The sequence below is a fragment of the Chelonoidis abingdonii genome, chromosome 5 (genome assembly GCF_003597395.2).
Source record: "Chelonoidis abingdonii isolate Lonesome George chromosome 5, CheloAbing_2.0, whole genome shotgun sequence".
In the NCBI taxonomy this organism is placed as follows: Eukaryota; Metazoa; Chordata; order Testudines; family Testudinidae; genus Chelonoidis; species Chelonoidis abingdonii.
In genome coordinates, this window is record NC_133773.1 from 53,343,125 (window position 1) to 53,369,086 (window position 25,962).

The 25,962-nt window shown below is 43.4% G+C and overlaps 1 protein-coding gene across 2 annotated transcripts; it reads left to right on the forward strand.

The window, feature by feature from the left end:
* The first annotated feature begins 255 nt into the window (after positions 1-255).
* NOCT (nocturnin) lies at positions 256-25,366 on the forward strand. Of its 2 annotated transcripts, none has more exons than XM_032804425.2 (3): positions 256-1,490; positions 21,277-21,546; positions 23,060-25,366. In XM_032804425.2, exons 1-3 carry the CDS (start codon positions 1,235-1,237, stop codon positions 23,893-23,895), a joined length of 1,362 nt encoding a protein of 453 aa, XP_032660316.1. In that variant the 5' UTR covers positions 256-1,234; the 3' UTR covers positions 23,896-25,366. The 2 variants fall into 2 exon arrangements, with proteins under 2 accessions (XP_032660316.1, XP_032660319.1); XM_032804428.2 differs by having other exon boundaries at positions 629-1,149.
* Positions 25,367-25,962: the final 596 nt, after the last annotated feature.

Here is a 25,962-nt window from a genome sequence, read left to right on the forward strand (position 1 = left end):
CTGGGAGCGGCAGGTCTCCTCACTCCTCTGCAGAACTTCTTACATTGCAGGTTCAGGCTGCCTGCCTGAGGCCTGGGGGAAAACACCCTCCCATGTGCCTACCCAGCTCTGCCCATGGAAGCACTTATTATTACTATGATGGATACACACAGCACCATCAAGTGTGCATGTCACTTTACTGAAAAACTTCACAGGACTATTTTATGTCACTTTTTACAAAGGCAAGAAGTCATCCAAATGTGAATTACCAAAATCCTTAAAATTATTAAAGCTGTTACAAAAATATATATATATATAATACATAGGGAGAGAAAAGAGTGTCTGTACATCTGGGTATAGTGCTTAAATTATCCACAAAGTAGCTCTATTGAAAAGGGACCTAAATGCAAAGATCTGGCAAACTTAGAGGCCAGCAATATAGGATACTGACCAATATGGGAAGGTATCCAAGTCAGGGCAAAGGCAAACACAGGAGAGAGGGTTTTGTTTTAACAAAACCTTTGGAACAGTTTGCTTTTCAAAGTCAGCTGATTTCCAGCGTGACACAGCATTACTCTTCCTTTCCATCTAGGCTGCTGTAGCGCCCCCGTCACCGGCTATTTATGCTCCCACCTTTCCCCTACATCCCTCCACCCAGTCATACCCCACCGGGCCATCAGCTTTCTCTTTCTGTGTGATGTCAACTGCAGAGCTTGGTTTCGGGAACCCTTTGCGGGCAAGCCCACGTCATCAAACGGCAGAGGGGTGGATTGTAAATGGCCCGGCTCCAGGCAGCCTCACCAACCCCCTCGTGTCCAGCGAAAGGCCGCCTGCAGCCCGGTAACACCAGGCCACACGAGAGGAGTCCCAGCCCGTCTAGTCCAGGCTTGCCTCAGCCGAGCGGAGTCTGCGTGGGCGCTCCCCTCCCCTGCGCTCAGCGCTGGTAGCTGCCGGATGTTTCCTTTGAGTCCCCCCCGCGTTGGGAGCTGGAGGCGTGGGTAGTAACGGGAACTAGCTACCGAGAAGCTGCTGCGTAGCTGGGGGGCCGGCCTTTGTTCCTGCCGTGTCTGAGCAGCACCGGCCCCTTCTCCCCCATGTGTACGTCTGTGGCTTCCCACTAACATCCGGCCGGGCAGCTAATGCTAGAGGAGGAGCCCGCGGCAGCAGCAGGTGAGCTAACCCCGCACTCCGGTCTGTCAAGCTGTCAGCAGCTTTTTGGTGCCCTCGTCTAGCTTTCTGGGGGGGCAGCGGGATTATGTATCAGAGGCCTGCTAGGTCCTTGTGTTCGGCCCTGTCCATTCTCTGCTGTGCCCCTTGCACCACCACCACCTCCTCGTCGTCGTCCCTGCTGCTGCTCCGATCTCCTGTTCCGGTGAAGAGAGCCCTGTCCCAGCCTGCCCTCCTTGGCTCTTCCTCCTCTGCCTCGCCTCGCTGTGGTTGCTGTCACCAAGGGGCCTCGGCCGGCCAGTGCTCTGCAGCTGTAGGTCCAGGTGTTGCGAGTTCCCGAGCAGGTGAGTGTTTGGAATGTTCGGGGTCTGAAGCTTCCATGGAAGGAATGTGGGCATTAGAACGTTCTAATCCCGGTCACAGGGAACTGATAATTTTTCTCACCATAAACCCAGTGTAGGCTGGTTTTAAAGGAATACAGTGTGGATTTAAACAAAAACCTAATCTTTCTACGAAAGATAAAAAAAATATTCCAAGAAAGCCATAGATTGTGTGTTTTTTAAATCAAATTTACTTTTCACACTGATCACTGATTTTTATTATATGCAGTTTTGCCCCGTTGATTGAAATAATGTGTTCTTAGTTTTTTGGTTAGATTCACTTTATGGCTCTCCATGTTCTAGCCAGGTGCTAATATGATCTTTAGTTGAAAACACTGTAGGGGAATTTATAAATCCTGCCAGACTGTTATATGTTTAAAAGAAGAATTTTAAAAAAATCCACAGAGACTTATGTTTCTTAGTCTCTCTAGAACCTTACTTCTTGCAACTTTAAATTTCAGGCCAGTGCTTTTCTTTAAGATTCGAGTCACACTTATAAAACTCAAGATATTTAGAGTTAAAACTTCTTGGTACATCGTCACCCACTTCATGCCTTGGTATTGTCACTGTATGGTTAAGAACATAAATGGTCTGTTCTCAAACTTGATCATTCTTGTACACAAGTGGTAAAAGAGAAGATCAGAGCTAGGGCATTTCAGCCTGAATTTGCTCACTTGAATGAAAATGCACATAAGACCTTGCATAGTTTGATCTAGCTTTTTGCAGTCAACTTCCCTTAAAAGCAAAAACAAAACTTGTTTCTACATGCAATATTAGGCTTTGTTTAGTCTAATAACTGTGCAGGTGTAATTAAAAAGAACAGGAGTACTTGTGGCACCTTAGAGACTAACACATTTATTTGAGCATAAGCTTTCGTGAGCTAAAACCCACTTCATGGGATGCATGCAGTGGAAAATACAGTTGGATGATATATATATACGCATAGAGGACATGGAAAAAATTGGTGTTGCCATACTAACTATAACAAGAGTAATCAATTAAGGTGGGATATTATTAGCAGGAGAAAAAAAACTTTTGTAGTATAAATCAGGATGGCCCATTTCTAACAGTCCTAATATAGCTGTGCTGAAGAGGTATAAAGTTTAATCCTTAAACGAATTATAGGACTGACATTCAGACTGTAAATCAGAGGTTCTCAATCTATTCACCAATGTGGGCTGCATCCACACTATATATGTATATGTACGCACACAACCTCTACATCTGCAAAAAAAAAAAAAAAATACAAGGTTTAGTATTTATTATGTGACAGCAATATAATTCAAATCGATATAGTACCTTTAATTTCAACACTGGCAAATGTCTAATAAGAGCATTTTAAATTAGCAAAATAAGTCAAAACATTAACTAAGCCTGGAGAGCATGGCTGCATAGCCTGCCTGCAAAGATGGGGAGCACTGTCCCCCATGCACCCAGCCCAGGACTGTCCCCAGACTGCCCCCTCCCAGTTAGAGAATACCCCCTATTGTCCAACTCCCCTGGGACTGTTCCCCCAGCATCCAGTGCCCCCCTTTCCCCCAACACTGGGCTGGCACACGTGCCTGCCCTGCAGAGACTGGGTGCCCTGTCCAGGGCAGAACACCTCGCCCTCTGGGAATGCCCCCTCCAGCATCTAGGTCCCAAAGCCAGCAACTATCCCCATGCCCCCAAAGATTGCCCCCCAGCACTCAACCCCCCCCAGCCACCAGTCTCCACCTAGAGTCTGTCCCACATGCACGGACTGCACCCTCTCCTCACGCCCCTGTACCCCCATCCCCATGCTCACTGGTCTTCTATCTTGGCTGCATATAGCTCAGCCATGCAGCACACCCTCCCTGCCTGCCGCTGAGGTCCTTGTGCTCGGGAGTCTACTCCAGCCGGGGTCACTGAACCTGCAATCCTGTGGGATATGGGGGTGATGAGCATCCTAGCCTCTTGCCAATGCTTCTGGGCCCGATCCTGCCAGGGGCTGATCCTGCACCACCCCATTTTTGCACCCCACCCCTGCCAGCTCTGTGCTCACAGCAAGTGTTCCTCCCTAGTTCCGACCCTCAGGATGATATATGGGCTTCAGTTGTATGCTGATCAGGCTGCGGGTTGTAAATAGTTAAACTCATCAATTTTATAGTATGCTGACTATTTTGCTTTAGGGACTGATCCAACTCCTGATTAAGTCTGAGTCTTTCCACTGACTTCACTGGGAGTTGTATCAGTGTCACTTGTGCCCCAGTTATACAACTGGTTCCATGCAGGTGGACCATTGCTCATGAATGGCACCCCAGTAATAGAGTAAACTGAAGGACTGAGTCTTAATCTTTGCTATTGCCACCACTTGGCATATATTACTACCTTTGCTGAGCCCTGAAGTTGTTCTATAGATCTATGGACAATAACACATAAAAACCTAAATATCCAGATTTTTTTCCCTGTTAAATTAATAATAATTTGAATTAGCTTGGATTCGGGGTACAGAGTTGAGTGGATCATAGGCTGACATTGTGCGCAAAATTTCACCCTGGAATGGATTTTTATGACAAAGCTTTAAATTCCAGAAAACAAGGACTCAATAAATATGTTGGCTAGAAAGGATAAAAAAAAAAAAGTACTAGAAATAAATACTGTACTATATTAGGGTTTTAAAAATAATACACTAGCAAAGACATCTCACTAATGCAGAGGGCAGGGCAGTTGTCTATATGTAACAATAGGAAAAGTAGTGCCTGAGACTATATAACTCCAACTACAGCTCATTTTTGAGCCCTGAAGGTACAGTGTTTGACGTGTGGTTTCCAATGTATAATGACAGAAATACTTCAAGGTATGCGTCTGACAAAGTGGGTATTCACTCACAGAAGCTTATGCGCCAATACTTCTGTTAGTCTATAAGGTGCCACAGGACTCTTTGTAGCTTTTTACAGATCCAGAGAGTAACATGGCTACCTATCCAATACTTCAAGTTATGAGGCTTTTAAAGACATGTTATTAGTGAGAGTGACTTACAGGCTTCTTCAGGCCTCTGATAACTAATGCCTGGATCCTGCAGTTGGCTCTCCATTGGAAAGCCAGTTGCAGGAATAGGACCTAATTTACTTAGATTATGTTTTAGATTAACAAAAAACAAAATGGAATGTGTGACTTTCTGGTTTTGTGAGGTTACCCCCATCCCCCTGAATTAAAGGAAGGCTCAGGTTCTGAAACAGAGCAAAGTTTCTCAATCTTCCTTGAAAGCATGGGTTACATATCTCAAATTGTGAGGAGTGGGAGATTTTAGGCCAATCACATTTCCTACCAATAACTTCTCATGTTGTACTGTTACAGATCTCTGATCTTCAGAGTGACACTCATCTGGGGGTTTAAGATTTACTTTAGATGCTTATTTTTCCTTCAGAAACCAGAACTACTTGAGCAAGAACTTTTTTTAAAAAAGTAGGCTGCTCCTTTATAATTGCAGTGTAGATCTGGGCAGTTGATTGTATGCAGGAGTAACCTGTCATTCTTTAAAAAGAACAAGGAGTACTTGTGGCACCTTAGAGACTAACACATTTATTTGGGCATTTGTTAGCCTCTAAGGTGCCGCAAGTACTCCTTGTTCTTTTTGCTGATACAGGCTAATATGGCTACCACTCTGAAACCTTTTCATTTTTTATCCTTCTCTTAAGTGTCTTAGTTTGAAAATACAAACCTTGTTTTTAAAATGCCACAGGAGTGTAGAAGAGTGCATTGGTGGAGCCAAATACTTTTTCATTTCTTATCCAGAAGAAACGCCCAAGGAGTTCTGCCAAAATAGACACGTCAAGTCTTGACTCTCGCTAGGATCAAGAGGGTCAGCACTGGAAGCTGATAGGGTGGATAAAAATCAATGTTTGTTTTTTTTAATTAAAAAATATATTTTTATTTTAAATTAAATACAAGTTTATTTTTTTAAAATAAACCTATTCAAAATTAAATTTGTAATTGACAGTTTATGCTAATGCCTAAACTACTTATAATCTAGTAATCTTTAAATACAAAATAATATTTAGTAGTATATATTTGCTGCCAGTAGTTTAAAGAAAGTCAAAGCACTGAACCGGCAGAAGTACTGGAACTGACTAAGCATCTGGAGCTAGAGTTTGTTGAAGTAGTATCCCAGCTTTTGTCAGCAATAGCTTCTTCTGCAGATGCAGAGAGAAGATTTTCTTCATTTCAGTTTAAATAGTTCAGTTCTGTGATCAGTTGATTCAAAGGTAAGAAATCACTGTGAGCTGAAAAAACAAGAAAGCTTTAAGAATAAACTGTAAGAATAAAACTGGGGGTATCTCTACACTACGGGATTATTCCGATTTTACAGAAACCAGTTTTTTAAAACAGATTGTATAAAGTCAAGTGCATGCGGCCACACTAAGCACATTAATTCGGCAGTGTGCTTCCATGTATCGTGGCTAGTGTCGATTTCCGGAGCATTGCACTGTGGGTAGCTATCCCATAGTTCCCGCAGTCTCCCCCGCCCATTGGAATTCTGGGTTGAGATCCCAGTGCCTGATGGGGCAAAAAACATTGTCACGGGTGGTTCTGGGTACAGCCTCACCCCTCCCTCCGTGCAAGTAGCAGACAATCGTTTCGCACCTTTTTCCCTGGGTGAACTGTGCAGACACCATAGCACGGCAAGCATGAACCCTGCTCAGCTCAAAACAGCAATCATGGACGTTGTAAACACCTTGCACATTTTTGTGCAGTCAATGCTGAACCAGGACCTGCAAAACCAGTCAAGGAGGAGGCGGCTACGGCAGCGCGGCGAAGAGAGTAATGAGGACATGGACACAGAATTCTCTCAAACCGTGGGCCCCTGCGCTTTGGAGATCATGCTGGTAATGGGGCAGGTTCTAGCCATTGAACACTGATTTTGGGCCCGGGAAACAAGCACAGATTGGTGGGACCGCATAGTGTTACAGGTGTGGAACAATTCCCAGTGGCTGCAAAACTTTCGCATGTGTCAGGGCACTTTCATGGAACTTTGTGACTTGCTTTCCCCTGCCCTGAAATGCCAGAATACCAAGATAAGAGCAGCCCTCACAGTTGAGAAGTGAGTGGCGATAGCCCTCTGGAAGCTTGCAACGCCAGACAGCTACCAGTCAGTAGGGAATCAGTTTGGAGTGATCTACTCCAATCTACTGCGGGGGCTGCTGTGATGCAAGTAGCCAAAGCAATCATTAAGCTGCTGCTACGAAAGGTTGTGACTCTGGGAAATGTGCAGGTCATAGTGGATGGGTTAGGGAATCCCATTGCAGCAAACTGCAGTGGGGCGATAGATGGAACCCATATCCCTATCTTGGCACTGGAGCACCAGGGCAACCAGTACATAAACCCCAAGGGGTACTTTTCCATGATGCTGCAAGCATTGGTGGATCACAAGGGATGTTTCACCAACATCCATGTGGGATGGCCGGGAAGGGTTCATGACGCTTGTGTCTTCAGGAACACTACTCTGTTTAAACGGCTGCAGCAAGGGAATTACTTCCTAGACCAGAAATTAACAGTTGGGGATGTTGAAATGTCTGTAGTTATCCTGGGGGACCCAGCCTACTGCTTGATGCCATGGCTCATGAAGCCATACACAAGCAGCCTGGACAGTAGTCAGGAGTTGTTCAACTACAGCCTGAGCAAGTGCAGAATGGTGGTAGAATGTGCATTTGGCCGTTCAAAGACGCGCTGGCGCACATTACTGACTCGCTCTGACCTCAGCCAAACCAATGTCCCCATTGTTATTGCTGCTTGCTGTGTGCTCCACAATCCCTGTGAGAGTAAGGGGGAGACCTTTTTTATGGTGGGGTGGGAGGCTGAGGCAAATCACCTGGCCGCTGATTACGCGCAGCCAGACACCAGGGCGATTAGAAGAGCACACCAGGAAGCGGTGCGCATCAGAGAAGCTTTGAAAACCAGTTTCATCACGGGCCAGGGTACGGTGTGACTGCTGTGTTTGTTTTCTCCTTGATGAAACCCCCCCCCTTGATTGACTCATTCCCTGTAAGCCACCCACCCCCCCCTTCGATTACAGCTTGCTTCCTAAGGAAATAAAGTCACTCATCGTTTAAAAATCATGTATTCTTTATTAATTAATTATAAAAAGAGGGAGAGAACTGACAAGGTAGCCCGGGTGGGTTTGGGAGGAGGATAGGAGGGAAGGAAAAGGCCACTAAAAAATTTCAAATAATGACAGCCTTTTGGTTGGGCTGTCCACTGGGGTGGAGTGGCGGGTGCACGGAGCCTCCCCCCACGCGTTCTTACACGTCTGGTGGGTGAGGAGGCTAATGGAACATGGTGAGGGGGAGGGTGGTTACACAGGGGCTGCAGCGGCACTCTGTGATCCTGCTGCTGTTCCTGAAGCTCCACCAGACGCCGGAGCATGTCAGTTTGATCACGCAGCAGCCCCAGAGTTGCATCCCGCCACCGCTGATCTTCCCTGCCACCTCTCATCTGATCTTCTGCCTCTCCTCACCGTTCTCTCCTCTCTCACGTTGGTCCCTCCTGTCCTCACGGTCACTGGCATCTTTCCTGTAATTTGATACCACGTCCTTCCACTCATTCAGATGAGCTCTTTCATTGCGGGTCACTTCCATGATTTCCGAGAACATTTCGTCTCACGTCTTTTTTTTTCCTGCCGCCTTATCTGAGATAGCCTTAGCCTTCGGGATGGAGTAGGGAGGCTTGAAAAATTTGCAGCTGCATGAGGAGGGAAAAAAGGGAGAGAAGTATTTAAAAAGATACATTTTACAGAACAATGTTATACTCTTTCACGGTGAACAACACTATTCACCTTACATAGCACATGTGATTTCACTACAAGGTCGCATTTTGCATCTTAATATTGAGTGCCTGCGGCTCTGGTGTTTAGAGATCACAGACGCAGGTCCGGGCAGCAGAATTCAGCTTGCATGCGGCCATGGTAAGCCATTGTCTTTCGGCTTCTGCAGCCTTCATATATCCAGTGCCCTCCTTTCCCAAATACCAAGCAAAGCCCGTGAGTGCTGCTTCTTTCCTGTTAACATGCAGCAGCAGAAACCACCCCCCATCCAATTCTCTGGGATGATCGTTGCTTTACCCCTCCCCCACCGCCACTGCTGGTATCATGGAAGATCACTGCTAAACACCCCCCTTCCCCCCCGCACCACTGCATGGCTGGTAGCAGGGAAGATCCCTGCTAGCCAAAACGCAAAAAAAGCTCAGCGCCAATTCCCCCCTCCCCCCTGCTTGGCTACCTGCACTGCAGGGAAGGATTTCTTTTAAGCCACAGGCAAACAGCCCAGTAGGAATGGCCATCTCTGTCCCCTTAATTAAATTCCTGAATTTCAACCAGGTTACCATGAACGATATCACTCTCCTGAGGATAACACAGCGAGATAAAGAACGGATGTTGCTTGAATGCCAGCAAACACCGGGACCATACGCAGCTAGGCTTTGTCATGCAATGATACCAGATTACTTGCTACATGCATGGCGTGGTCAAGTGTCCTACCATGGAGGACGGAATAAGGCTGCCCTGCCCAGAAACCTTCTGCAAAGGCTTTTGGAGTACCTCCAGGAGAGCTTCATGGAGATGTCCCTGGAGGATTTCCGCTCCATCCCCAGACATGTTAACAGACTTTTCCATAACTGTACTGGCCGCGAATGCATCCCAAGTCCTCAGGGCAAATTAATCATTAAAAAACGCTTGCTTTTAAACCATGTTTTATATTTACAAAGGTACACTCACCAGAGGTCCTTCCATGGCTTCATTGTCTGGGATAGTGGCTTGGGAGGGCTGGGAGGGTAATTCCGTCAGGGTGAGAAAAAGCTCCTGGCTGTTGGGGAGAACGGAGTGCTGTGTGCTCTCTGCAAGCTCGTCCTCCTCTTCCTCCTCCTCCTCATCTTCCCATCCGCAGAATCCTCAGCCATGGCTGAGATTACCACCCCCACCTCGGAATCCACGGACAGGGGTGGGGTAGTGGTGGCGGACCCCCCTAGAATTGCATGCAGCTCAGCGTAGAAGCGGCATGTTTTTCGGCCCTGCCCCGGACCTTCCGTTTGCTTCTTTGGTTTCTGGTGGTAGGCTTGTCTGAGCTCCTTAACTTTCACACGGCACTGTACTGAGTCCCTGGTGTGGCCCCTCTGCATCATGGCCTTGGAAATTTTTTCAAATGTTTTTTCATTTCGTCTTTTGGAATGGAGTTCTGTTAGCACGGAATCCTCTCCCCATACAGCGATCAGATCCAGTACCTCCCGTGCAGTCCATGCTGGAGCTCTTTTTCGATTCTCAGGAGACTGCATTGTTACCTGCACTGATGAGCTCTGCATGGTCACCTGTGCTGGTGAGCTCTCCACGCTGCCCAAACGGAAATGAAATTCAAAAGTTCGCGGGGCTTTTCCTGTCTACCTGGCCAGTGCATTCGAGTTCAGATGGCTTTCCAGAGCGGTCACAATGGTGCACTGTGGGATACCACCCGGAGGCCAATACCGTCGAATTGCGGCCACACTAACCCTAATCCAACATAACAATACCAATTTCAGCACTACTCCCCTTGTCAGGGAGGAGTACAGAAATCAGTTTTAAGAGCCCTTTATATCGATATAAAGGGCTTCGTTGTGTGGACGGGTGCAGGGTTAAATCAGTTTAACGCTGCTAAATTCGGTATAAACACGTAGTGTAGACCAGGCCTGGGTGTGAGAAGATGAGATCTACTAATTCTAAAATTTTGAAGGACATGGTGAATAGAAATAACCAGTTCGGTTCACTAACTGCAGGTCCTACTTCCTTTGTTTAGTAAATCAGTTATTTTTAAATGCAAAACATGTTTTAATAAATGTTTATCTTGTGTATCCAGCACATTTAAGGTAGTTTTCTTTAATAAAAGCAGCAGAGAGTCCTTGGCACCTTATAGACCAACAGACAGTCTATAAGGTGCCACAGGACTCTTTGCTGCTTTTACAGATCCAGACTAACACGGCTACCCCTCTGATACTTTCTTTAATAAGAAAAACATAAAATGCTGTTTTAAGCATTTAAATTGAATTTGAATTTCCATCCCTGCAGAGCTTGAGACAAATCAGAAGTAAGAACATAATCTAATAAATAAGAAGTGCATCATTCACTATTTTCCAATATAAAAATTGAGAATCTGAATAAATAGATATACACTATATCTTAACACATTTAAATAATTATATCTTGGATTGCCAGAAGAGCACCAAATTTAGTTCAAAGGCTACATTTAGTTGTAAATCAGCATGTTTTAATGGTTAACAACCATGGAGAATCAGCCTTTCTTCAGAAAAATAAAAATACTAATGCAAGCTATGATTAAAGTCTATTATGTAAATAAGGTTTCCTGCTTGCTGATTTAAATTCGTGATTAAATCACTTTGACTTAAATCAGTCCGCCATGGAAGCTGAAGAATAAATTTGGTATTGTACATCCAAGGGCTGTGGAACTTCAGAGCAGTTAACTGTTTCCTCATGTAAACAAGTGGCCAATACATAGATCCTCGTACTTTGTAATTCACAGAGCAGCAGTTGGTTCAATTTAAGTCTGGGAGACGCCAAATAACCTGGCTTCTGTGAAGCCATGCTCTTGTTAGAAGAAACAAGAGCCCATTTCTAGCAGCCACAGTTACCAGAGTTTTTACAGGAAAAGCTGATCTCCTTTTGAAAATTCAGATTATCAGGGATAGTTATCCTTTTCCTTCTAGATCTGCTACCGAAATTGTGCTTCACTTCACCTGATAGGAGCAGAATTTGTATTGTGCTTGTTCTGAAATGCACTATATTGCATAGTTGGAGAGCACTATAATTACTCTCTTGCTGAAGACCTGGATCCTGATTGTTTCTCTTCTGCTAGTGTAACTCCATTGGCTTCAGTTATCCTAATTGTCCGGACCCAAGGAGGTTGGGTTCGGTTAAGTTCTTTTTGATCCAATGAGGAAAGAACCGCGAGACCAGACAAACTGGCAAGCTTAAACAATGAGTGATCTTTATTGACTGGGATAAGAACACAACTGGGGCTGGGGAGGAGCACTTTTACCAACTAACAGAAACAAACCATTTACATGCAGAAATACACAACTGAATATTTCATAGCCAACTAACAGCACTATGAATATGAGAAAACTGTACACAATCCTAGGATAAACTATTTACATCTATTAACACCAAATCAATCTTTTACAAGCAAACAAATACACCAATCAAATGAATTATGCGCGCACTTAACCAAACATTATTATTACAGACATTAAATTGAACTTAATAGCAATCTTTCAATAATCAGATCTGGTACCATATACATAGAGCTTTATTGACAGACAAGACACACAGAACTTTTATCACAGACAGCAGTACATGTGGTGGTATACCAAATAAGGGAAGAGACAAGGGAGAAGTTAGGCAAAGCACAGACAGTTAGCACAAACAGTTAGCACACAAGTACCATATTCCAGATGCAGCTGACCAGCAGAGCAGACACCAAACGCATATCGGATCCGGGGAAATAAATAAGTAATCCGTAGCAAAAATCCGTAGAAAAATACCGTTGCTAAATCATAAATCCATGGGTAGAACCCAAGAAATAATAATCACATGGGCAGAACCCAAGAAATAAAATAAGTAGCATGGGCAGCAAGTCCCAAGAACTGAATAAAACACACGTCCCGAGCCGGCTATAACCTGGGGAGCCCCCAACTGAAGGGTTGATCAGGTCCTTCAGTCAGTTAACGGACACTCCCAACAGACCCTGGCTTGAGGCATAGTTTTATTCCAGGGACTGAAACACACATGGCACAATTTGATTGGCTCCTAGCTCCCCCACCCTCCAGGCTCCGAGCTGTTGCCCCCTACGTGGGCAGATTTTGCAGACGGCACACAAGAAGCTGCTAGAAGCTGCACACAGCACGCTAGCCTAGGTTTGCACACAACCCTAGTCTGACCTTGTGAACTGTTTTACCTTTGGTCAGACTGGGCCCCTTTGCACAAGGCACTTAGGTGGTATGCACACGGCACTAACCTGACCCCTGGGTTGCTGGGCAGAAGAGCAGGAAACTGCACACGGCCCTAGCCTAACCTTTAGGTGACCAGGCAAAAAGAGCAGGAATCTGCACACGGCCCTCAAGGTAACACACAGTGCTAGTGTGACCTTTGGATGACCTACAATTGGCCATACAGACGCCATCTTAAGTCCCTGCAGGCCGCCATCTTAGGCCAGAGGCCGTTGGGCTCCGACACTAATTTACATGGGTTGCTGAATGTGGGATGAGGTGCATGATGTGTGTAACCCACACACCTCCTGGGTGTGCTGTTCTGTCCCCGCTAGTGGCACCAAGACCACTTAGAGATTAATGAGTCTGCGCTACAGCCTTAGCTAAGAGCCATGTGGCTTTTAGCTCATGCAGTAGAGGCTCATATACTAAGCTCCAGAGGTCCCAGGTTGGGGTGAAGATACTGAATTGGACTCTTATATACAAGATCAATTTTTCTCTGGTTGTTGGCATGAATTCTTATTAAATACACTCTTAATAAAAGGGATTAATTGTAGTGGTAGAAAAAAGAGCATCTCTTATGCCACCCTCCTTTTTGAGGTTAGATCTATTAAAAGGGAGCCCTCTAATAAACAAAAGAGAGAACTTTGATTAAAAACTAGAAGAAAAAGGAAGCATGTCCTAAGCTTCAAAGGCTTCTCAGTTGATATCCTGCACAAGCCCCCACTTGTAACGCTGACAGACCCTGGTCACTGGTGGGCAGGATCGAAGCTGGGACCTTTGAAACTAAATGCATGAGCTTTTACTGCATAAGTCACATGACTTCTAGCTAAAGCTATCAGACTCATTAATCTCTAAGTGGTCTCGGTGTCACTAGAGGGGACAGAACATCACACCTAGGAGGTGTGTGTGTTACATGGACACTAAATCTTTCAAGGTGTTGTCTTCAATTTATGGCTTAGGTGACTTCAGCTGCGATCTCCTCACATACTCTTGCACAGAAAGCAGGAGCAATGTGATTGGTGTTCACAGATTTGTCATTTCTGAGGCAGACAGGCACAGACTTGATGTGGGTGGAAAGAATTTCTGAAACTGCCGCCAGTTCCTTGTGGCAACAGGAGACAGAGAGAGCTGTGGGTCTATAGTGGAAACAAAGCTTTCTTTTGTGAATTAGTATTCTCAGTTTAAAGAAACATTTGCTTTAGTTAAACATGTTTCACTCCAAATAGAAACATCTGTTTCTTATCTCTAAATTATCCATAATAACTTGTGTAAACTTCTTGCATAACTAGCTGTCTGTGGCAATTTACAGCCCAAGAGGTGTTCTAGTAATTAAACTCAGCTTCTTACTTTATGGGAATGACTTTTGCTTACTATGTATGAACAAGTGGAATAGAAGGAAGAAACTATTCAAATCACTGGTCATTTACCATAAGTGCTGTTGAACAACCTGCTTAATCAGACCGAACTAGATTGGTGGGCTGAACAACAGCCTTTAAAATAAAGTCAAGCACCTGGCATGGCCCATTTCAAACAGTTGCCAAGAAGGTGTGAGTAACAGTAGGGAAAAAAATTAGCATGGGGAAGTAATTTTTACTTTGTGTAATGACCCATTCACTCCCAGTCTTTATTCAAGTCTAATTTAATGGTATTCAGTTTGCAAATTAGTTAATTAGTTAGACCACCTTAATTGGAGTTGGTATGGCAACACCCATTTTTTCATGTTCATGTGTATATATATATCTTCCTACTGTATTTTCAACTGCATACATCTGATGAAATGGGTTTTAGCCCACAAAAGCTTATGCCCAAATAAATTTGTTAGTCTCTAAGATGTCACAAGTACTCCTCGTTCTCTTTACTGATACAGACTAACATAGCTACTGCTCTGAAACCTTCAAACTATCAGGCAGTTCAAAGGCAAAAACATTACGCTGCAATTTAAAAGTCTCTCTTGAAAGACATGATCAAAGTACATCAAGAACTATGTTCAGACCATATAAGTTTGCACAGATAAGTTGTTAACTCAATAAATGCCAACTTCTCCCCCTCGGGGTGCATTTTCACTAGGAAAAAGGTCCATTTTTAACTCCTCATTAATACATGGTAACTAATTTGGGTTGAAATTCCAGTGCAGACAAAGTTGTTTGTAGTTCGATGGGAGTTAGCAGGTCAAGGTAAGTCGTAGGCTCCCCCATAGTCTTTACCTCAACATGCTAAGGGGAGCCTAGGATTTACCTTGATCTGCTAACTTCCATCGAACTACAAACTGCTTTGTCGTCGCTAGGATTTTAACCCATGTTAGTTATCATGTGCTTGCTAACATGAGTTAAGAACATGCCTTTTTCCTAGTCAAGATAAGGCCTTGGTACATGTGTTACACATGCTAAGTGTGTGTGTGTTTGTCCCCTATAGTGGTTGGTCCTTATAAGAGGCTAGTTAGACTGTTGTTGCTTCCAGCTAATGGATGGAAAGTACTTTAATTATGTGCTTGACTTTATGCTGAAGGTCCAGGGTTCAAGCCCTCTTGTTGTCCCAAGCAAGGGTAGTTAAATATGCAGTATTCTATCTGATTAACTGACCATACTGTTTCTCAGTCAGATACATTATATGATCTACTAGAACTTTAGATACAAGTTTAGCACCTTCTACTAATTTGTGCTGTCCAGAAAAGCCATTTATAGATACAAGATATGCAGTGAATGAGGCTGAGCTCCTGCAGAGAGAGCCCTTTGCCTCTCTGTATTCCATAAAATCTGTGCAGTGAATGAGGTGAGGGATGTCTCGAACCCTTTTTCTTCTCAAGGTTAGGAGGGGGTGGAGCAGAGCACCAGTCTCTCTGCCCAGAAACCAATGGACACGGCTCAAGAAGCGCTCCTACGTATCTACATAGATTATCTGGAGATTTCAACAGTGCTCTTTCAAGCACCCTTGTAATCATGTTGTTAATATGAAACCTATGAACTGCTCCCTGATAGCATTCTTAGGAAATCATGTCTTCTGCTGGTATCACTAGATGCCATGTGCAAACTTGGACTTGCACCCAGATTCCTCAACATGTTCTACTATTCCCACCACGTTGAGAGTATGCTATCTCTGCAGTAGGGCAGTCATGGGAAGAATACTTGCAAATATGGTGTTCCTGATTGCAGCATCACCCTAAGAATATCACCTCCATGTTAACCAGCCCATGACTAAACTACAAACTTAATTGTGACTCTTCTCTCCCTGTAGGTGTTTTGTGATATGGTGAACTTCATCAAAAGGGCAGTTCAAAAACTTTATACTGCCTGTTAATTACTGAAGATATGGAGAGCAACTGACATGCTTTAGCTCAGTTAATCTAAATTGTGAGCTCTTCAGGGCAAGGACTCTGTACTCGTCTAAATGCCAGGTGCCCATGTGGCACCGTAGAAATAACAAACAGAGAAACTTGGGAACTTGCTAGCTACCAACAGCTGCTTCTGGGAGAGCATTACTGTTCCCTGATTACAAGCATTATTAAGATGCAGAGGACTTAGGGGAATTCCCCTAATTTAAATAAATAGGGGACAAGGAGAGACCAGGATTCCTGTAATACAGCACTGTAACTTGGCTTACTGGCTTTTTTTTTTTTTTTTTTTTTTTTTTTTTTTTTACAGCTGATAGACTATCAGCTTTGATCTAGCTAGTTTACAAATCTAAAATGCTGAATAAACATTGGCCAAAATATTTTGATTGGCCTCTAGAAAAACATTACTTGGAATTTAAAGATGTTGCAGTATCATGCTGCATATGATGTAGTTGTGATGTTAGACTTGTTCACTGGTAAGATTTTAATTTATTATCCTAGACACAATCTGTATACATTCTAGTTCTCCTACTAGAGACAAGAACAGTGTCTAATCTCAACTACTTCTTATGTTTGAACAGAAAAATAATCTCTTTTGACTCCTTAAATCTATTCCTCTCTTGAATTATTTTTCTCAAACTCTCCAAAAAATACTCACTTTGGGTCAAGACAAAACCTGAAAAACTTTCAGCCCAAGGAGACTTCTAAAAAAGTTATGAATATATGTTCTGAGGTTATAATGAGCATGTGTTCACTGTAATCTCTATTGCAGTCACTCCTATGCCACTGTTATAATACAGAATACTTTCTAACGTGATGAATGTTCAAGTTGCTCATCTTTTGGTACTAAAGCAGTCCATACCGCCCGTGTGTTGACTAACAAGCATAAGAAAAAATTTCATTTAAGAATCTTTTTCTTGACTCAGCATATTGGTCACTGTAATAGCTTATTTAGTTTAGTTCGACGCTAGTCTTGATTGTTTGAAGCAATTCTGCCAAAGGCCACTAGATGTCCCTACTTGACTAGTTTGTTCAATAAAGAATGGTCATGTGATGTCAGGACTTACATTTATGTACCTTTCACCATTTAACTTTGTTTACTGTATTGGCACTGGTGCATCCTTGCAGCTTAGCAGGTGTGTATGCAAGATAACTATTCTCTTTGTTTACTGTTTTGGAATTGTGTTGGAGTATTTCAAAACCTGTGCTCAGCTTAAACACCGAGCTCTTGAGCAGTGCTTAATTTGTAATGAAAGAGGAACCAGGGCTCAAGCAATTAGGTGTGAGGACTCAAGCAATTTTCTTACTTTCATAACTGACATGCAAAGGCCATAGGGCCAGGGCTACAGACTGCCAGGCTAGAGGTTCTGGGTCTGAGCCCTAGCAAGCACCAATTAAGCACTGCTCTTGGGTAATACCGGAAGTGTTTAGAAGTTTCCACATATGTATAAACTAGTACATGTTTGATATAGTTAACCAAGTATCTGGCAGCTGTAAGACAGCATCTCCATGTATTTCTGTGAGAAAGAAGAGGATGTATAAATAACCAGTTATTTTTGAATGTATTTAAACTTGATGTTTAATTTTAACAGCTATATGGGGCTTTAAGTTCTACCAGAAGCTTTAAGTACCCAACCTGCTATATTACTTTTAAACTACTAGTAAATATTAGAATTTTAAAAATATTCTGTGTAATCTTATTTACCTTCATGCTAAACAAAAAATGAGAAAGCCAGTTCTGCAAAGAATCTGTTGCAGGAGAGGCATCCGCTTTCTCCAGTATAGGTGGTCAGACCACTTTTCTTTTTTTATAATTAAAGTATAAATCTGCTGGTTGATCAGGAGGAGCAATGGATTACAAGGAGAAGAAGGCTAAAATCCTTTACAGAAGGGTATTTCACTATCCAGATAATAATACTATAAGTAGAGGAAAGGCACAGTTGGGAAAGAATAAATTTAAAAAACACCTAGACAACAGAAACATATTTAAATAGGCAAGTCTTGATTTAAAATTAACGCTAGAATGCTAAAGCAGAAAGTTATTTAACTAGTAAGCTTTTTGGATCAGGGACTGTATTGTACTATATTTATACAGTGCTTAGTACAGTGGGACCTATTGTAGTACAGAATAATAGTAGCACCAGAATTGGTGGTCATTCTAGAGTAAGTACAGAGGAAGAGTACAGTCGTAAAATGGTAAACATCATATCTACTCTTACAGAACAAAAAGGGGAAGTTGTATTGAGGAATGCTCCAGGCAGTGGTGTAAGTAGGGCAGTACAGTATGCTATGCTGTACCATTAAGATATTGATTGTTGGTACACCGTGCCAGAAAGACACGGAGCAGAATGTAGGGCTGCCGGGCTGCCCCACGCCAGCAGCTCCTCTGGCACAACTGTACTGCCCCTGTCTTCCATGGGGCTGTACAGACCTCAGACAGGAGACACAGCTGCATGGAAGGGCTGGGCAGGAGCGGCACCAGGGTTTTTGGCACCCTAGGTGGGGGTCCTTCCGCGCTCCCAGTCGGTGGCAATTCAGTGACGGGGGGAGGGTCCTTCCGCGCTCCTGGTCTTCAGGGCCCTTCAGCGACGGGTCCCGGAGTGAGTGAAGGACTCGCCGCAGAATTGCCACCGAAGACCTGGAGCACGGAAGGACCCCCCGCCACTGAATTGCCGCCGAGAGCCGCAAAATGCCGCCCCCCCAAATCCTGGTGCCCTAAGTGACCGCCTAGGTCGCCTGAATGGAAGCGTGGGCCCTGGGGCTGGGGGCGATACATGCCAGAGGAGGCCCCATGTTCTGCTCCTTTCGCTGCTGTAGTTCCGGAAAGCCCTGAAGTTCAGAAGTCTGTATCCAGTGCAGAGGACAGAGGTCCCCCACCCCACCCCTGCCCAGATAACATGGGATGGGGAGAGCACAGGGCCAGGGAGCAGAGAGGAGTCACGTGAGGGATCATATGACATCCCCTTAGTTGGTGCCCCTCCCACGAGTCACCTGCAGACTAATCTTGGGCTTTCAGAATCCAGATGATTTCTTTCCTTCTTGCACATCATCAAGGCGTAAAAGGTTCTGCAGATACAATTATGCTGTTATTGACCTCTGGCAATTCCATTAGCAAGCCCATTAAAGCCATGGGTATAACTATCTGAAATGACCAAAACCATTCTGTTGGTGCAGAAGAGAACAGAACCTTCTTAGCTGTTCTGCCTCTGCAAGGCTAACATGAGTAGAAAGTTAACACTTTTTTTGTCATGAAAGACAGCAAGTGTGATTACACAAGGAGCAGATCTTGTGGGTAGGAATGTGCCACTTTTATGTACTCTTCAGAAGAGAAGCACAATTGACTTTCGGTGCCTTTTCTAGCAGGTTTAACAGGTAATGATAAGTGAAAGGTAACTAGGGCTCTAGTCAAGCAAGTCATCATGACATTCTGGTTTTATAACAAGCTGAACAGAAAGTGGGTGAACATCTCTAGATGTTTGGTTTGGTTCCACATGGCCCTGGGAGCAAACCTAAAAATATGTGGATTAGATTAAACTAAAATACTTATTAGGATTTAAAGGAACACGGTCACCTTGGGAAATTAGTCTTTTTTTTTAAAAAAAGTAACATTTAAGATTACCGTAGACCTTAGTTCCTTTTGCGCCACTGTCACATTGGGCAGTCCAGCTCCTCCGTTTGATTATGAGCACTCACTAGTAGCGGTACTTCTTTCTAGGTGATGACAGCACATTCAGTATCCTCTGTCACTGTCTTCTGCCCATTCTTCCTGGGCCTTCTTCGTTTTCTTTCCTCCCTGGTAAGTTCGGATGGGAGATAAAATGTGACTTTTTCCCCCAAAAGTGGATCAGTTTGCCTAGATACTGTTACCAGATTTGCCCATTACTTTGGGGGTGGGGGTTCTGTACTTCTATCAATGTACTGCTTGTGTCTTCATATGGAGATCTGCTTCTCCCTGCTGCAAGTTCCCTCCCATTGGAGCTATCCTGCAGGACCTAGGTTCCCAAGGGCTGGGTTTCTCCAACCCCAGAACCAGATGAACACACCCACACATACATTAACAGAGCAAGTCTGAGCAGACTGGGTCAATCAGCACTGTCAAGCTGTTACCCTTATGAATCCCAGATTCAGCACTTCCCTATCCCCACTCTCACATCACAATTGCACTAGCAGTAACCTACTTGATGAGCAAACCCCGCAGTATGTTGGGCGCTACAGGGATCTTTAGCTTAGGTAAAAGAAGCGTTGCTGTAGAGTGAATGGGGGAAGCTAAAAACACAAAAGAGTAAAGTTCAGCAAGAGAGAGTGAAGCGACCAACTTAACCATAGAAGTTATTTATTGAATAATAGTAATAACTACACAAGGAGGGCTAAACCAATATAACATACATTATTAAAGGTTAATACCTAAGGTAAAAAGGAAAACAGAGAGAGAGAAGGGGATCTCACCCACTCCATGAGGCTTGAACTGGTCAGGGTTCCCAAGTCATGATGGTAGCTCAGGGTCCTGAGTGCTGGAGACAGGCAGAGCCCCCAGCACGATCAGTCAGGAGAAGATGGAGTCCCAGTGGAACTGATGCAGAGGTTGAAGGCTACTGTATGGAGAACACGCTTAGCAATTTGCACAACTATGATAGGGTTGTGTGTTCACACACCCAACTTTTCTGTGGCTGGTTTATGATGGAGCTCATCAACACAGTGAGTCAACCCTATTTGTCAGATTTTTACACCATGCCCACACAGTGTGAATAAAATTCTTTAGACAAAGCTATATAAGGAAATGGATGGAAAAGTTGAAGATCATTTAATTTGGTCCTATTCAGTTCAAAAGCTGAAAAGAATTGTCATAACAAAACATTTTTGGAGAATCATGCTAATATGGGAAGGAAAGATCTTGAAGCCAGTTTCTGCTGGTCTCTTGGTTTCTGTCCAAGAATAAATAGTCCCAGGAACCAGCAGATCTTTTCGCTATATACCTCTCAACCTGGCAAGACCCAGATATGGGCAAGTGTCTGACAAAGATCCACAATGAGGGACAAAAAATACGATTTATGCAGGAAAGTTAAAATGCTGTGGGATTCCTTGTTTATGAATGCATTTATTTGTAACTTAAATCTAACTCTTAGCCCTTAGTATTCACTGGATTTTTTAAAATTTAAAAAGCCTTGTCAGTTCCCCTTAAGGTGCTATGAAGATGTAAGAAAACAGAACTTTGAGAGAACCCTAGCTGTCTTTTTTGATTATGCACTTTTTGTGCAGCCCTTTGGAACATTCCCATACAGTGAGGGGAAAATGCCAAAAGTTTCTGGACTTTTTGCAGTACTACTGTCGGTTCACTAGCCTACTCTGACTTGGGAGATGAAAGATCAATCCTGTATTTGAAAATAAGGAGGGGGAGTTAATCAACCTGATGCTGAACTGTCACTTCTTTCTTTCCAGCGTGTTCCATGGGAAACAGTACGAGCAGGCTATATAGCACTCTTGCTAAGACGTTGAACAGCAGTGCTGCCTCCCAGCATCGGGAATACTTGGAACAATCAGACTCGGAGCAGCTGGATCCCATAGATCCTAAAGATCTGCTTCAAGAATGCCAGGCTGTTCTTCAAAAACGCCCTCCCCGACTCCAGAGAGACTTTGTAGACCTGAGAGCAGATTCTACCAGCTCCCAGCACCCCATTAGGGTCATGCAGTGGAACATTCTTGCGCAAGGTATGAACCTTGTATAAATCTCTAACTTGAGGTAGTCCCCTTGGAGCTAGACACTGTTGAAAATGAATTATATGTATTTTTTTCAATGTAGATATAGTGTGTTTGCATAGAGTACAAATATATGGAATTGGGAGGGTTAGGGTAGAGACACGTCTAATTCGGAAGGAATAGCAAAAATAGAAAGCTTTTGGGTCTGAATTCATGTGACCTTCCCTGCACAACAGTCACACAAACATTTCCTTTTCTTGTACTTATAAAACTAAAGCTGTTACTTCTCCCTCCCCATCTGAATGTGAATAATAGAATATCAGGGTTGGAAGGGACCTCAGGAGGTCATCTAGTCCAACCCCCTGCTCAAAGCAGGACCAATCCCCAGACAGATTTTTGCCCCAGATCCCTAAATGGCCTCCTCAAGGATTGAACTCATAACCCTGAGTTTAACAGGCTAATCCTCAAACCACAGAGCTATCCCTTCCCCTGAGGCATCTCCTATTACATTGAGATGCACACCTCTATTAGATCCTTAGTGACCTCCAAAAAGTAGACTTGCCCTCTGTTCTACTACTTTTGAAGTTGAATTATAAACACATCCAGATCATCCTGTGGCAATGTATTCACAAAAAAACTAGTTAAACTTGGTTCAGAATTCCAGGAATTTTTTCCTTTGTCTTGGTTATTGCTACTTGGAAAAGCACATTTGAAGTGAAATAATTAACGGAATAATTGTGTTTATAGTGGTATTTTCCATATTGTGCACTCAGTGCTGAGGGTTGAACTGGGAACAGTGGCCTCATCTCCCCTTCTCTCTGCACATTTTTTTTAACTTTTGAAAAGACCATATTGAGATTAAGAATGTTGTCAAATAGCTCTCTTATCCAGAGTCCTTTCTGCCCTGTAACATCTTCCAGATGATAGCATCAACGCAATAGCATGGAAGAGACTTAACAAGAAATCTTTCAAGATGACGTAGCAGCCACACGTGCTAATCTAATTTAAAGCAACTTGTAATTTTTGGGGTGCCCTGTGTGACACACTTCTTTACAAAGGCCTTGGTGTGTAGAGGTTGTTTTTGTTTTTCTTACCAGACACTTCAGAAAATCACACCCCTTTGAGGCATCTCAGATTGGGCATCCAAAATCAGTAGTCACTCCTGCAAACTGTGGCCACAAGTACTTGTAACTGGGTATTTTGGAGCAGCAGTTCCAATCCAGTCTGGTATCCATGGCTTAGGTATATGCCACAACTTTTGCACACATGTATCCTACAAAGCATGGTGGTAAAATCTCCTGACAAAATGGAGACAATATGTCCTATAAACCACACTTTAACTTAACCCTTAAATCCATTTGAGGTTAGGTCCAGATTTTGAGTAGAAATTTGCATACTATTTACCTGTAGCTGGCAGTATGTTTACAGGGGAGTCCCTTATTTTCATAATCCCATGCAAGTCTCAGTTAGGAAGGGGATGATTTTCTTTGGCAATTGATAGGTACTGATGGATTTTTCATTCCAGCTCTTGGAGAAGGCAAGGACAACTTTGTTCGGTGCCCCATGGAAGCTCTCAAGTGGGAAGAAAGGAAATGCCTCATTCTGGAGGAAATCCTTGCATACCAACCAGACATTTTGTGCTTGCAAGAAGTGGACCATTATTTTGATACCTTTCAGCCACTCCTTAGTCGGCTAGGCTACCAGTGTACTTTCTTCCCTAAGCCATGGTCCCCCTGTTTAGATGTGGAACATAACAATGGGCCAGATGGCTGTGCCTTGTTTTTTCTCAAGGACCGCTTTACATTGATCAACAGTGTTAATATCCGTCTAACTGCAATGAAGCTAAAAACCAACCAAGTGGCCATAGCCCAGACTCTGAGATGCACTGAAACTGAGAAGCTGTTCTGCATTGCAGTCACTCATCTGAAAGCCCGTACTGGCTGGGAGAGATTTCGATCAGCACAAGGCTGTGATCTTCTGCAGAACCTAAAAAATATTACCCAAGGAGCAGAGATCCCTCTAATAATCTGTGGAGACTTCAATGCAGAACCCACCGAAGAAGTTTACAAGGAATTCTCTAACTCCAGTCTCAACCTGAATAGTGCTTACAAGCTGCTGAGTGCAGATGGGCAATCAGAGCCTCCTTACACTACATGGAAGATCCGGCCCTCTGGAGAGTGCAGGCACACACTGGATTATATCTGGTATTCCCAGCATGCCTTAAATGTAAACTCTGCTCTTGGCTTGCTGACTGAAGAACAAATTGGACCCAACAGGCTGCCATCCTTCAATTACCCTTCAGACCATCTGTCTTTGGTGTGTGACTTCAGCTTTAATCAAGACCCTGACAGGCTTTTATAACTTGTTTAACCTCCATGGTGTTGCAGTGTCTTAACTCACCATTTTTAAGGAAACTTTTGATGAGGTTGGATTTACTTAAGGATGGGGTATATGGATGGTTTAATATATTTTCAGGCATGTACTTGAAAGTAATTTTGCCATTCAAACTTTATAATTTGAAGCCTCTAAAGGAGGAAAAAGGAGTTGACTGCCAATTTTTGAGTTGGGATGGTATTGTTCAACATGTGCTTTGCCACATCTTAATTTGAAAATTGGAGGGGAAACTGTGTTCTTTCTCCTTTCATTCACGCCTTTGTTTAAGGACCGAATCAATCCTGAAATGAATGTTCAGGCCTTTAGTTCTCAAGATAAGAATTCAGTGTATATGTAAACAAACAAAATTAGCATGCTGTCAGGGCAAGTTTTAATGTTTCCCCTTGATGCACATACAAGGGTAGAGGCTTGACTATATAAGTGTTTTTATTTATTTTTATGTTGACGTGAAAGCAATACAATTGACCAAGTTGTGTTAAGCCTAAATGTAGGAAACACAAGCATTTCAGACACACAAGCAGATCTAGGAAGGCCCTAGTAATTCTGAAATGATTTGAGATGGGAGAATTAATCTGTGTTTTAAGAACTGATAGCAGCTTCCATAAAGCATGTAATGTGATGCAAAGCCTACTTCAGCAGGAGTGCCTAAGAGAGGAGATCTGACCACAGTGTGTGATGTAGTAGTACCTTCAGTTTTGCAGAAAATGTGCCTGCATCAATGCATATGTGGCCTGTAGAGACACAAAGTTGTTATTACTATTTTCCCTGTACTTCCTTTCAAAGGACACACTTAATCCAGGAACATTTTGCCTGTCAGTTTAATGCCACACATATCTGAATGGTTTAAATTTATAGTCTTATTTAGTCTTGTCATAGTTTTACTAACTGTTTTGATAAAGGTCTGATCTTCATGTTAAGCCCCACTCCCCCTGCCTTTTTTTGTGTATGTTGCATTGCATTTTGAAGACTTAACACTGGCATTTTTAGAAAATGGCAAACAAACAATGTATTGAGAGGGATTGATGGCTCTGCCTCTGCCATTATAAAACACAGGACAAAAAGGGGTTGGCAGCAGTCTTGAGTTTCTCTTTTTTGGTGGGTAAGTGGAACACAAGCAATGAATTTAAACTAGGGGAGGGAGAAAAATATTAGTATACGCAGCTCTTGCAGCCTTGCTAAGTGGGGAGTGCGTTTCTCCACCAAGAAGGCCCTGTAGCTATGGGTTGTGAATACAGCAGTGAGTTTTTGTTAAAGTAGGGGTGGGGAGGCTGGGAATGGTGGCTGGAGTGAGGAAGCCATGGGGCTGACTTTCGGGGGGGGAGGAACCACCCATAGGGCAATTCCAAGCTAAAGCAGTATTTCATTTCAAGTAACGTTACTGGCCCATTCTGAATTGTAAGTGTTCCAGATACATTAATAAATGGTCTTTTTAAAATAATTATCAATGTAATGTCTTCTTGCTAAAGTGTCCGAGTATCACAACTTTCAAAGACATATTTTTCAGAAATTGTCTGCAGTGGTGACATGTCCAGTCCTTGTTAGAGTTACCGCCACCATGGAACTATAGACTCCATTTGGTGAGGCAGGGACAAAAAGGCAGCCAGAACCCACAAAGAAAACTTATGAGAAATAAGCCTTTGTTTTTCCTGGCAAGCTACCTTCTCTGGTAGTACTGCAAAATGCATCGAAACCTTACACTAAGCTATGGCTATATCCTTCTTTTAGGGACCCTAATTGACATACCAAATTCCACATTAGTGAGCCAATGGAACTAGAGCAAAGTACTCTTTTTTTCCCCCCTTCCAGATGTCAGCCGGTATTTACATTCTATCAATTAGAAAAAGCAAATATGGTTACTTAGGTAAGGAATAGTGTCCCTAGCCTCTGTTTGTCAGAGGGTGGAGATGGATGGCAGGAGAGAGATCACTTGATCATTACCTGTTCTGTTCATTCCCTCTGGGATACCTGGCATTGGTCACAGTCAGCAAACAGGATACTGGGCTAGATGGACCTTTGGTCTGACCCAGTATGGTC